This window comes from Lepidochelys kempii, chromosome 7, assembly GCF_965140265.1.
Source record: "Lepidochelys kempii isolate rLepKem1 chromosome 7, rLepKem1.hap2, whole genome shotgun sequence".
In the NCBI taxonomy this organism is placed as follows: Eukaryota; Metazoa; Chordata; order Testudines; family Cheloniidae; genus Lepidochelys; species Lepidochelys kempii.
In genome coordinates, this window is record NC_133262.1 from 123,916,307 (window position 1) to 123,930,495 (window position 14,189).

General features: G+C 54.4%; 1 protein-coding gene across 2 annotated transcripts in view; it reads right to left on the bottom strand.

The window, feature by feature from the left end:
* FBXW4 (F-box and WD repeat domain containing 4) overlaps positions 1-14,189 on the bottom strand; it is a 92,652-nt gene continuing 78,463 nt past the window's right edge. For both annotated transcript variants that reach the window (XM_073354569.1, XM_073354570.1), the window contains 3 exons: positions 1,390-1,530; positions 1,034-1,175; positions 1-373 (listed from right to left, as the gene is read on the bottom strand). In XM_073354569.1, the coding sequence (XP_073210670.1) occupies positions 257-373; positions 1,034-1,175; positions 1,390-1,530 (400 nt within the window). In that variant the 3' untranslated portion in view covers positions 1-256. The remainder of the gene's footprint in view (positions 374-1,033; positions 1,176-1,389; positions 1,531-14,189) is intronic.

A 14,189-nucleotide genomic window follows, 5' to 3' on the forward strand; every position in this document is an offset into this window, starting at 1 on the left:
AACTGTACAAAATAAAAAGGAGTGAAGGACAATTTGCCTTTATTTAAACTAAAAGGCAGGTGAGTCGGAGACAATCTGGCTCCTCCAGTGCTCAAGGGAGATGCTTTCTGGCCACTAAGGAATTCTTTGAGAAGTCTCCATGGCCGTTTGCCTCTCTCCCGCCCTGCAATCCCTGAGCTGAGCATCAGATCGGCCAAACTGGGAGCGGCCAGAGGCAGCTGTGGTGTGGGAAGGCCCTTCGCCCTTGGCCAGGGCATCAGGGGGCGGTGAAGTCAAGGGCGTGCAGGGCAGACGCCAGGGCGGCGTAAAGGTAGGTGGTGGTGAAGCGGAGGCAGTACACGGGGCTGCTGGTGGGGGAGGACAGCGAGAAGCTCTGCAAAGAATGAGACAAGAATCACTTTTCCGACAAGTACCTGGAGCAGCCTGTTCTGAGTCAGATAGCCGGCAGGGAGGCGGCAGCCAGCTGCCATCGTGGCTAGCAAAGGGAATTGGCACAATGGAGACAGGACTCTGCAGAGGTGAGTGTTCCCATGGGGGGTCCCCCTCAAAGAAACTCAAATTTAGCGCTATCAAACTGACACCTCTCAGCAGCCCCGAAATCCTCTGCTGGGAGGGGAGGCCCAGCTGGGCTGTCGCAGCAGAGGCTTTCCGCCTGCCACCACGTGCCGGTGCCCCTCTGCCTTGCTCTGCAGACACTAGGGCGAGAGGGGGCCTGGTCTCGGAGGCCTGGTCTCGGAGGCCACGCGGGGCCAACTGTTTCTGCAATTTGGGACCGTAGCTCACCGCACGCAGGCAGCGCACGGCCATCGGATGGGAACGACTTCTGGTCCCCACTCAGGCCAAGATGGAACCTGTGACCTCCGGGGGGAAAGACCCCGAGTCCAACCTCCGGACTCTGGGCTCTCTGGTCATCGCGCTGCTCTCGAGGCAGACTGAAAAGCCAGCAGGCAGGGGTTAGATACCAAACCGGCACAGAAGGGAGGCTCCTGGGCCCGTAGGCCAGGGCCCCATGTCACCGTCCATCACGCCTCACCTGCAAACACCTGCTCTGCCGTTTGTCCCAGAGCCGCACCACGCCGTAATAGGCAGAGCCACTTGCAATCATGTGATTCCCGTCACTCCTCACGCAGTACAGGGCACTGTCGTGGGGCTCCTCCCACTCCATGACACACTTCCTGGGGGTGGGAAAGAAAAGCAGAGGTTGCTCCCTAGCACCGGGTAGCAAGAAACCAGGCTGAGCGCCGGCTCCTCAGCCTCGGCCAGAGGAAGTCAGGGGAAGCCGGACTGGGGCTGGCCTCCGATTCCCTCGGAGGATTTGTCCCTGCGGGATGCCCAGCTGTAACCACGAGCTGCACCCAGCCCGGCTGTCCAACCACAGGGCGCGTTTACCTCGTGCTCATGCGCAGATCCCAGGACCGGATGTAGGTGTCGTAGCCGCAGGACAGGAGAGTGAACGGCGTTTCATAGACGACGTCCAGGACTCCGGCTCCTCGGTGGAAATCAGTCCCCAAGCAGGTCGCCAGCTGCCCACTGGAAAGAGAAAGAGGAGGGGGATTGCTCCCAGCACAGCACCAGGGCTCTGAGTGGTATCACGCTGCATTCGTGCGCCTCTCCCCAGTGCCATGGGACTAGCAAGAGCCCCTGAAGTCCCAGGGTCTCCAGGTATCCTGGACTCAATGCCGGTAACACGATGCCATTCCCCTCTGCGGAGGGGGAGTGGAGACGGAGGTGGCACGGGCTCCGCCCTGCCTTCTCTGGAGCTATTCATGCTCGCCCTCGTCAGGGCAGAGGGGAGATGAGACCCAGCGGGGCTGTCCCAGCGACAAGGCCTGGCTGTTAACAGCGTGCAGAAGCCCTCAAAGCCACAGCGTAGCCTCCCCAGACAGCAGACAGGAGGGGAGCCACAGGGGACTCAGGTGTCTCCACTGGGTCTGTTGGTCCCTGGTGGAGAAGGATCACAGGCCTTGCAGAGAGGGAAAGGCCAGCGGGACTGTGCAGCCCGTCTCCACACCAGGGCCGGATCAGTCCCTACAGCAGGGCTACTAGGATGGTTTAGTTCTCTGCTGGGAAACTCTTCCCCAGCCTTGGTCTCTCGGTCACAGGAAGCTGCTCCTGGACACTGACCCCGCATTTTCCGTGTCTTCTTTCCATCCTGCCAGCCCTAGCGCTGCCCAGACGCGTTCCTGGCCAGGTGTGATCCTCACACTTCCCCGCCAATGGCAGCCTGCTTTGCAGCCCCTGCCTTACTCAGCACTTGGACAAGCTGCACATTCCCTCCAGCCCCCAGATCTTCTCTGCCCTCCCTCCAATCTCTCAGAACCCTTCCTGCCCCACAGCACTCAGCACTGAACACAAGTATTCATGGGGGGCGGAGGGTCACCCCAGATCCATCCAGCGGGGAACAGCCACACCACGCCCCTCTGCAACCCAAAACTGCACTGGCCCGACGAGCAAAACAGGAACCCCACGATGCCTTTCCCACCCTCAAATCCAGCCCGACAAAGCAGCTGGTTTGTACCCTCTCTCGGCCCCTGACCCCCAGTCCATAGCTCAGCAGCTACACTAGCTCTGCAGAGCCACCGAGAGCAATAGGCCAAAGCGGGGGGGAGTACATGGAACGGCTGTGAACAGGCTGCGAACAGGGAGACACCCGGGGTTGCTGAGTACGGTGACTTGGGAATCCCTTTCCTAACGGCAGTGACCACCTGCTGCATCAAGCGCACGGAAGCTCCGAGCGGCTCCTGGCACATCCCAGACGAGGACTAGCTCATCTCAAGCTCGACCCTCCGGCCTTCCTTCGCCCACCCCACAGGCCAAAGACACCAGCCAACTGCAGCTTCTCGGCCACGCTGGGGAGACCCTGGCCAGCTGCTCGGAGGGGCCAAACCCTCCTTTTCTTTCTAGTGGCCTAATCCAAACTGGACACAATAAACCTTAGAGCACCTGCTTTTGAAACCCCGCCGCACGGCGACCGCCTGAAACAGCCTCTTGGTTCCCAGGACAATGGAGGGCTCTTGAAAGCCGAGAGAATGGGCCCCGCCAGTGGGGTCACTGGCAGCCCCCCCAGTTATTTTGTTACTTTCTGCTCCTTGATCCAGTGTCACACAGTTCTGAGGCATCCTAGCCAAATGCCTTAATTCCGTCTGTAATCTGGGCTAAAGCCTCGTCGGGGGGATAAAGACCACACAAAAGGAGAAATAGAGTCCTGGGAGATGTTAAAACAAGCAAACACCTTTGTGTCCCGGGAGAGAACTAGCTGATAAAGCAGATTAGCGGCTGGAGCAGTGGTGTCCCCCAGATCAGAAGGCGAGCCCTGCCCCGATCTTTGCAGCCAGCACGCTTCTATGATCACAGCGCTGGCTGCATGCTGGGGCCGGCCTGTTTCCCCCAGTCGCTCTCCAAAGAGCAGATTATGGAGAATAACAATTTCTTTGTGGCTGTGTAATTCCCTCCGTGACCGTGACTGTGGGCAACTACACCGGCCCTTGATGCCAGGCCCCTAGCAACCATTTAAAGAGGCCAGCCAGCCCTAGTGATGGCCCCCCCATGCAAACCTCTCGGACAAGCTTTAACATCAAGTGCATGAATTAATCCCCCCCGACATGAATCCAGGGGTGCTGGGTTATTGGACTTTGTGTTTCTCCAGGCGAGGGATCTGGGGAATCCAGCCTTCAGTCCTCACAGCCTCTCGCAATAAATTAACCCTTTACAAGAAGGGTTTCAATCTGCCCCTCAGCAGCCCTGCACCTGTGGGCAGGTCGGGAGCGTTTGCAGACTCCGGGCCGGGGAGAAGCAGGAGCTGTGCTCTGGCCTGGCGGTGTGGCTCCAACACCACAGAGCTTCGGCGTTCTGCTCCCTTCCCAAGGGCAGCGTGTCTCGATCCACCTCCCAGCTGCAGCGCTGGTCCCCACACAATCCCAGACCGCTGCGCGTTAGCTCAATGGGCACAGGAGAGAGAGGGAGGATGCTTGAAGGTGCTTGGGGGAGATCTTGGCTCCAGTCCTAGCTTTGCCACAGACTCCTGAAAGACCTCGGACAAATTATGTAATCTGTGCCTTGGTTTCCCCATCTGTAAAATGGGGGCGATACTTCCCTGCCTCCCCAGAGTGTCTGCGAAGCACTTGGCAGGTGCTCAGACACTGCGGTGCAGGGACCGCAGAGAGGAAAGACAGACGGAGATCCCTTTCCTGCCTGTCCCAGCTGCCCCGGGCAGCAGCTTGAGCCCAGATATTTCTGGAAGCAGTGACACCAGCTCAGAGAGGGCGGGGCGGAGGGAGGTTAGAGGAAAGACGCAATCCTGGGCCCTGGTCTCCAGTTGACGCACTGGAGGATGGAGGTGACAGATATGGGGCACAAATATGGGACTTCTATGTGGGCGTATCTGCTCCTATTAGCTCCAGCCCAGCCACTCACGTGCGCGGAAGAGGGCCAACATCTCAAGAGGAGATACTCTGCCCTGAGATCGCAGGCCTTCCCTGCTTCTAAAAGGGCTGGAAATAAACAGCCCTCCTCGGCACACCAGGGAGGTGTCCAAGGCCACACAGCGAGCCAGGGCAGAAAGCAAGAGCCCCATTTCTAAATAATATGCCTTGTCCACTAGACCCCGTAGCCCCCACATACCCAGAGAACCAGCAGGAACACATCTCCCCCTGTGAAATTTACTGGAGGGAGGGAGGGAAGGAAGTCAATATTTCAGAGCTTCCTAAGAGTCTGGAACTGGGAGCCATGAGGTTCTGATTAGCTCAGAAATTGCCACTGTCTACGCTGTCTAGGCCCCCTTCGAGTCAGACACAGTTCAGTCTGCTGGCCAAGGCGAGCTTGTCATCCCCTCGGCCCAGCTGAGAGGATACAGCCGAGCGAAACCATGCGGCAACCTCGTCTGCACTGCGCATCTTCAACCACGCAGCCAGCCCCGGCCTGCAGCGAGAGCCCCTGGGACGCGGCAGGCCCAGCGCAGCCTGGCTGGCAGGTTGATTTGATGTAGAAAGACAGCATCTCTAGTGAGGATACTTGGCCCTGATATTCCACTTCACACCTTCAGCACGGCAGCAATTAACTTAGTCACTGAGGGAGAAAAGTATTCAGCACTAAGTGTCACCCTTTGACGAGTCCCTGGGGTATTTTGGGGTCACAGCCCAGGGGCTGGCTCCTATAGGGCAGAGCTCTGCTCTGTTCCTTCCCGCTCCTGGCGCTTGGTGTGTTACTAAGGAGAGTTGGCCGGTGGCGCCTTCCACAGGCTGCTCTCCCCCTCCCGGCAGATGAGCGGTCCGGCAGGTGCAAGGGGGGCTGGATGAAGGCGCGCAGCCTGGCCCCGGGCTGCAGGAAGGCTGGGGGAAGCCAGAGCAGGACCGGGCACCTGGCTGGGGAGGGCCCAGGTTTGCAATGCAGGGGGGTGATCTCCTGGCACATACACACTAGGGGGCAGGTGGAGACATCGATCCCCAGGCCAGAAGGGAGCGTTGTATCATCCAGCCTGACCTGCAGAGCCCCGGGAGGGGGCGTGGGCATTTCCTGGCATGGACCTGCTGCGTCAGGAGGAGCCAAAGAGTGTTTCCAGCTGCAGGAAGCCCGAATTAGCAGCCGCGAGTGCCCCTCAGCACCAGCCCTCGGGCGGTCTGTAAGCGAGCCAGCAGCCATGCCACACGCAGTGCCGCACCTGGCAGGTGGGAACCCGCGCAGCTGTGAGCAGGGGTGGTGTGCAGGGAGGGAGAGCTACCCGGCCAGGGCCATCCTCGGCCTACTCCTGCCCCTGGCTCTTCAGTACCTGCGGCTCTGGAGCTCTCTGTCGCGCCTGGACGCCTGCCCCTCCGTCAGCACCTCGCTTCCCCGCCAGACCGGGCCAGGGAGGGGAAAGGTGTTGGCAGACGGAGCCCACTCAGGCTTCTCCGCTCAGACTTGAACCCGAGCCCTCCCAACTCCGAGGTGCGAAGGCGACTATCACTTAAGGGCTCAGCGACACCTCCAGGGACAGGCCGGGAGCCCCACACTCCAGCGCCAGACACCCAGGCTTCTTCCTGTGCAGAGGGCTCCTGGGCGGTGGAGAAGCAGGCAGCCGGCTGGGAAAAGGGAGCACACCGACCGCTCATCGGGGCTGCTATATCTGGGCCGCAGCCCCCATCCCTGAGGCTCTGAGCGCCCCCAGCTGCTCGAGTAATCCCTCGCCGGCTCTTGGGACTGCTTAGCATGGGTGCTTGCGCGTCCGCTGTCCCACAACCAACTGTTGGGGAGACCTTCTCCCCTCCCCCAACCCCCGCCCCGACTGACCCTGCAAGAACAGGAAGGAACAATTGCAAGCTGTGTCTGTGCTGGACCAAGGAGAGTACACCCCCCCCGGCCCCCCGCCACACCCACCTCCACCCCCCCCCGGAGTGCTACCTGCCTGCCTGCCTCCAGCTAGCACAGCTCACACCACCCTCTTGCTTCTGAGCACAGCACAGGCCTCTGCTCCGGGCAGAGCATATGCGGGAGGTGGGGGGCAGCACCCCCCAGTGCCACCCCCAAAGGCCAATCCCTGGAACCCTTTCAGGCCTGGGAGCGTTTTATCTGACCGGCGCTCTCCTCTCCACCTTGCTGTCCCTCGACCTCCCCTTCCTCCATCCAGTCCTTTACTGGCGCTCACCAGATTGGGGGGCCCGGGCGAAGCCTAGGCCCCCCCCTTCTGCCCCAGAATGCTGACCATAACCCCTCCATCTTGGTCTGAGGAGGCTGGAACTGGGGGGGAGCGGGAATCAATGTTCTGATGAGCCTCACTGCTCAGTACGCTCCCCCCGAGCTGCGATCCCGAGACGTTCACCCCCTCAGCATCTTTCCCACGCCAAGCGCCCCCCAATCTGAGGGCTCAGCGGCCGTCAGAGCTCCCTTCTCCACGCGGCAAATGGTCGTTTGCCGAAGGGCTTGTGCAAAGTGGGGCCCTGGTGCCTCTGCTAGCACTCAGCCCACTTTCAAGTGGTAGATTCATTACCCTGGCCCGGCCGGCCGGCCTGCACACACTTGTTATTGTGCAGCCGCATTCATTAGGTGAACATCTGCCACCGGGCCCCCGTGCTACCCGGCCCGCGCATGTCTGGGGCCGCTCGTTTGCTTTTTCTTTCCCCCACTAATGAGCCTTTAATGTGCGGGCGGCCGGGCGTGCTCTCGGGGGCGCTTGTCTGGGCTCCTCTGTAGAGGTTTCATTTATGTTTGTTTGTTTGTTAAAAATAGGAGATGAAAGGCTGGGGGGGACAGGGGGAAGGAGCCAATGGAGCTGCACTGATAGGAGAAGCAGCCAGCAGAGCAGGAGGGGGCCTGAGACCCACTCCACTGGGATTTACTCCAGGGGGAAGGTCACCTGCAGGTCTGTCGCACCGCCAGGGATAGACCTCGGATCCGACTCGAGGCCCTGCTCGCTCCTTCAGGTGCGTATTGGGAGCCCACTGCCCGGTCCTGGCCAGCATAAGAACGTGGTCCCTGCAGCAACGTCACTGCACAAGCTGGGCCCCAGCCCCTGGTGCTGGGGAACAGCATCCCGCCCCCAGTGAACCCCGGCCTGGTCTAGCCAGACAGAGCGCTGGGGACGGCTCTGTCTGGGCAAAGGGACCAGTGAGCGGCCTTCCTTTCCCTGGCCCCAGCCACGAGTCAGCCCCTAGCTCGGGCACTGATCTGAAGTGGTGATGCTACTGTCATCCCAAGCCTTGCTCCAACCCTCACTCCAGGGCATTAGAGACCAGCCAGGCCACTCACCTGCTTTTGGACAGTCTCTGTAGCAGCTTCCCGAGAGAAGGCTGCCTCCAAGGTGGGTATTTCTACATCGCCCCATTACTGCAGTACCCAAAAGCAGAGCTAGGACGTTCCCCTCTCTCTTTCTTCCCTGCCCGGTGGGGAAATCCCTCAGTTAATTACAGCTTCAGGAGGCCAGTAGGAAAGGAATGCGAGCGTGTAGAAGTCACTAAGAATGTCCAGACTGGGTCAGACCAACGGTTTGTCTAGCCCAGGATCCTGTCTCTGACAGCTGCCAGTGCCGGGCACTTCACAGGGAATGAACAGAACAGGCGATTATCGAGTGACCCATCCCGTCACCCATTCCCAGCTTCCAGGAGTTGGAGGTTTAGGGACACCCAGCCCATGGCCATCTTGGCTAATAGCCATTGATGGACCTGTCCTCCAGGAACTTATCTAGTTCTTTTTTGAGCCCAGTCATACGTTTGTCCTTCACAACATCCCCTGGCAAGAAGTTCCACAGGTGGACTGTGCGTTGCGTGAAGAAATACTTCCTCCCATTAGTTTTAAACCTGCTGCCTCTTGATGTCATTGGGTGACCCCTGGTCCATGTGTTAAGGAAACGCAAAGTTGCAGCGATGAGTTTTGCTGTATGTGGTTCTGCAGGTTAATGAGCGAGAGGTCCAGGGCCCATGTGCCCAGGAAGGAGGAATCGACGATATAGTTTCCTGCATTCTAAGAAGTGCAATTTAAATTCAGACACCAAACTTCCCTATCCAGAACTGGTACCTAGCCCGTTTATGGAACTGGTACATTTACTATTGTATGGTGCACCAGAGCTCAAAGGAAACCGTTCCCTCCCTGAAGCCAGGGTACAGCAAGGCCTGTACCTAATCCAGTGTAACATTTCACCCGCCCTGTTCAGCAGAGTGAAGAGGCTTCAGGAAGCTCCTGGCCTGGGGCAATCCAGTAAGACAGACAAGGCCTCTGCAGATGAGAGCACGCACGAATGCACGCCTGATTGTGCTGTGCGACCGCGAGAAAGGAAAGGTAATGTGGAATCTGAGCCCAGCCTACAAAATCAGAAGCCTCTTGTTCCTCTAGCAGACGTGCCCGTCTCCTGGCCTGACTCAAGTCGTAAAAGGTTAAAATTCCCTCTAATTTTCAATCCCCCTGCTTTAGCTCTTGCACAAACTGTTCCTGCTTTCTCCCAGGGCTGGTCTACACTGGCAATTTACATTGGTGCAATTACCCCACCCGAGAGTTATGGCTATGCCAGCCTAACCCCCATGGTGACAGCGCTAGGTCAACAGACAAATTCTTCCATCAACCTAGTGCCTGGCGGGGAGCTGGATTACCGACAGTGACGGGAGAACCCCTCCCATCGCTTATGTCTACACTGAAGTGGCCCCGGAGACTTTCACAAGCCATTCTCCTCTTCCCTTACACTCAACCAGGGAGCAGAAACCATACCAGTTGGCCACGGTGGCCAATCAAACGGCAGTAGAAATGAATAGCAGCAAGTTCATATGGCGCCCACGGTTTGCCAACAGCTCGTCTGCAGACACTGTTTGAGCAGCAGGAACAAGTTCAAGAAAAACTCAGTTAACGAAAAATTCACAAACAAGATGCATGTGCCACGTTCATCAGATAAACAGATTGCTGCAACGGTTCAACCAGTCTACCAGAGCCGCTCTACAATACACCTGCTCTGTACATCTTTCAGACAAACTTTTCTACAGAGAGTCAGTTCAATTAAAAAAACAAAATGAAAGAGAAAGTTAAGGTTGTGAAGCCAAGCACTCACAAGTGAGGAAATGGCAGAGTTAAAGCTGCCTGTGGTGCCTTAACTCTGCCCCCTTGTGCATGTGCAGTATGATACAGTCAGTAATTACATCACCGCCCGCTCTCTCCCCCCTACAGGACTCCTGCTTTGTTCAGGGCACTGGATGGGCATTGCTCAGTGAACGAGGCTGCAGCCAGTGTGATGTTCAGGGAGCGATCTCATCCTGCACATCACCCAAACCCAGCACTACACAAGGACCCTTTTCCTTTTGTTATAGGCCACCATAGCACCTGAGCACATCCCAGACAATAAGGCATTTCTCTTTGCAACACTCCTGGGAGGTCAGGAAGCCCTGTCCTTATTTTGTAGGTGTAGAACTGAGGCAGACACACACTACATGACTTAAGGGCCAACAGGCAGTCTAGAGCAGAGACAGGACTTGAACCCATCTCTCCTAGGTCCCAGCCCAGTGCCTTAGTCCCAAGGCCATCTCTTCCTGTGCATCTGTCTCATTCACTACACAACTCCTGCAGTTTATCTAACTTGCAGCTCTCTATAGTGCCCATTACTGTACTTTCTAAAGGACAGATTTTCAAAGGAATTCAGAGCCTAAAAATGCAGGTAAAGACGTCTGAAAAATCCCCATACGCACCTATTTCCATCTTTGGGCCCTGGACACCTTTACAAATCTGGCCTAAGTGCTTAAGAAGGCAGGGGTGCTGTGAACCTCAGCCCAGTTCATGACAGCACCCTGCAGAATGGTCTCCCGAGGAAAGTGCTGGAAAGCCTAGCGCTTGGGCAATTTAAAGTCCTGGGCCTGGACAAGATACTTTCAGGAACAACCCTGAGCTGGTCCTAGGAGAAATGGACTAGGTGAGATCCAATCAGCTCACACTTTCCTGATTTAGTGGATGTTGTCACATAAGAATATTCTGACTCCTCTGCTTCTGGAACGGGTCTTTGAGACATCTAATGGGAACACGGTGCTAGGGCTCTGGGGCTTGGGGAATGCATCTAAGACAGGACCAACATTTTGTTCAGACATTGATGACAGATAACCCTTGACACATTTCCATTGGTTTAGAATCCTTTGGACAAACAAACATTTTTATTATGTTATTTTTAAAATATTCCCGTGGGGTTTTGTTTTGTTTTTAACTCTTCCCTTGCGGTGTTGGAACACTGAACACAACAGCATTACTAGGTCATGAGAACCAGCAACTGAAAGTGGCCAGGTGGGTTTCACTCTCCCAGTTGGGTGAAGTACAGAAAAGCAAACAGTAGCAAGGCCGAAAAGTTAACTAGAGAACTGAAAATGAAAGATTGGACATACCTAAGGATACAATCCACCCCTGTTAAAATCAAGAGGAGTCAGATTGGGCCCAAAGGCAGAGTTAATTCATCATGAAGCAAAAGCTTCCTTCACTCTTCCAAGGAATGATCATTATTTTCTGTAACTGTAATGTTTGGATTTCCAGAAGATCTTCTAACCAACTATAACCGAAAACAAGCAAGCATCTACCTCTCTGCACTCTGTTCAGCTGCTTTAGGTCTTTACCAGTGTTTCTTTGGGACAAATTTAGCCCAGGCTCTTGGTCTTAATGCTACAAACAATATTCCACTCACTGGTTCCGCTTTTTACATTAGTTGGATTCGTCGGCCTCCACAGCCCCTATGTGGTCACTTTCTACAAATATTCAGCATACCAAATTTGTTTCTAGGAGGGTTCAAGGAAACAATTAATTGTATGCAAACCAGAGAGTGTGGCCAAACCAAACATTTGAATTTATAAACCAAATATTCACTTGAGAAATCAGATTCTATGAATTATGCTCATCCACCAACCAAGGATGAAAAGTGATTCCATGTAACCTGCGTCCAATCAACTAACCAAGAAAGCTGGAATGTGGATTTCAAATAGCAAAATACTTGTAACCAACCAATTGTGAATGATCTACAGAATAAACAAATTATTCAGTGCAAGGGATCTGGGTGTTTGAACACATCAATTCAAGAAAGTCATAAACCTGCCCTCCAATAACGGCCAACAGGGGAAGGAAGCAAAATTGACCTAATAAAATTATGCACAATGTAGCGTTTGCCCCATTCTAGCTAGCACACTTGGAGAGAGCACTAAAACTGCCAGGTGACCTGCAGAGGAGACCAGTGGGGACTGCAGACAAGTAAGGGAAATAGAAGCAGAATAAATGCCCAGGAGAGGCAAGGCCTAGACATACAACGAAGGGATATACACCCAGGAGCCACACCCATCCTGCACTCAGATTATTTTCACTGTATCTTTGCAGCGTTATCCTGATGTTACTTTTTTCATGTACCCGAGGCCTGTAGGCCCAGCAGGGAACACATGGGATTAGGAGTCTATGGAAGTGTCTCCATCTTAAATGGGCCACAGTAGGGAGAAGTGTTCCAAGGTGCGGAGACTAACAAAGGGAAGGAACACACTGAGTTTCCAGAGACGGTTTTCATCTCCACGGTGCCCTGTTAGCAAAGTTCCCAGAGCCAGCTGGAGGGAGGCAAGCTTTTGGATACAGGGGGCAGTGACACCAGAGGTGGAGGGGATGGGGAAAGAGTGTTGCCCTCTTTTCTTCTGCTTTCTCTGAATTGGCCCACACACACTTTAAATGGTCCAATAAAAAGATACAATTTCTTTACCTTGCCTGCTCTGGGACCCTGTGAGTTTTTGTTATCCGGGTTCCCGTAAGGTTAAGTTCAGAGGATAAACTGACACGCTGGGCTATGGGAAAAAGCCAGTTTCTTCAAATAAAGCCACGATGGTGCAAAAGGGACCCTGCTGGGGCTTTTATTTGGGAAAACAAACAGAAGTGGCACCAAGCCCTTCTGCTTTACGGACCAATTTAACTATAAAACCAATGGTCTCCCTCTCGGGGGTGAGGAGGGGAGAGAGACGGGGACATGACAATAGCCTGAAACCTTGGGGGGAAAAGGACAAAAAAAGCTGTCTGTCCCCTTGTCTTTCTTGTCCCTGGCTCCTTTTCTTAGCACACGTGTGTTCTTGTAAAAACTATTAGATTGCAATTTGTATAACACGGTGACCCCCAAATTCAGACATTTAACCCCTTTTCTCTGCAAAGAATGTCAAGAATGTCTCTCTGTCTTTCTTTCCAACGGGAGGAGTGGGGGGGAATTCTCTCAAACTGTGATTTCTGGGCAAAGAGAAAAAAAGCCAGGGGAGGAAAAGAGAGGCAGGGAATTCTCAGAGCCTCTTGCACCACTTGTGTGGGAATAAGCAACTGTATGGCTCCTTTCTGGACAGAGCTCTGGAGGTCTTCTTTAGTGGTGAGACAAAAAAGATGGAGAATCCCAATCAAAACAAAGCCATCTGTTGAAATGAGCGAGTGCTAACCAGCGGCAGAGGGGGTTCCTCATTCACTCCTTTCCATTCTTCTCCCTGGCTTCTGTTGATTCTCTCTCAACCCAGGGAAAAATAAAGATTGCTTGGGCTCCTGGGGATGAAATTGATCAATGCACTAGGCACTTTCACCCCCCCCCCCCCCACACACACTTTTTGCTTGTTTCAGGTGTTGTCAAGTTGTCATAAATACATCTGAATGGAGTGAAAGGGCCAGTCTGTGCTCCAGGACACACACAAATCCAAGGGCAGAAGTTGGCCCCATGTTTGTCTGGGATAAGACGTGGCTGAAGCTGCAGTGAGAACCGAGGACTATAGGTGGTTCAGCCTAAAGAACTTTAAATTGTGCTAGTGGGGAAGATGCATGGAGAGCCACAGGACAGCACTGGTAAGGGAGGAGCCTATAAAACTGCAACCAGGGCCCAGAGAGGTGATGTTAAAATCACCATCAACAGAGAACAAAGGAGCCCAGAACTGGTTTGGGAGCTTTTATACAGACCCCAGGAAAATCACATGTTCAGACAAGACTCATACCTTTGGATACAGCTAACCGACAGATCGCAAGAGGGGCTGCACAAGAAGCTGCTGTCCAAAAGACATGGGATCTGACAGCTGGCCCATCATACCCAGCATCCTGCCTCTGACAATGACCAATGCCTGATGCCTCAGAGGAAGGCAAGAAAAACTCAGTTAATGCCTTTGGGTCACCTGGGGAACTGGAGAGGTTCCTTCCTTCCTGAAATTCCTTCCTGATCTCTCAGGCAATCAGTTCGTGCCTGAAGGCAGAAGATCCATCTTCATTCCTAAAAGTATCCGTCTATTTTTCTTTTAACTAGAACTAAAACCTAGATCCGATCTCTCCATCCAGCTGCATAATGCATCCTTTTTATTAGGACTATTTGTATTGCGGTAACGTTGGAAGGTCCAAACCAAGACGAGGGCCCACCGCACTGAGTGCTGTACAAAGCATCCAGACAGAGGCCCTGCCGCCAACAACGTACAATCTGAACAGACAAGACACAGGGAAGGGAAGGGAAGGGAACAGAGGTGACATGACCTACACAAGGTCACAGAGCAGGGACAGCTGGGAGAAAAAACCCCCACTCCACTAGACCATATTATCTTTTATTTAGAGTTTTGGGGACAATACGGGACTTCAGCTCCACAAATAATCCAAAGGACATACAATGCAGCATTAGAAACTGAGACTTTATCGAAATACCCAGCTATATGGAAAAACAAACATGCTCCACGCCAGCATGGCATAACCCCAGGCAATAACTAATCAGCAAAATCAATGTACTGTAGGAGGTTGGG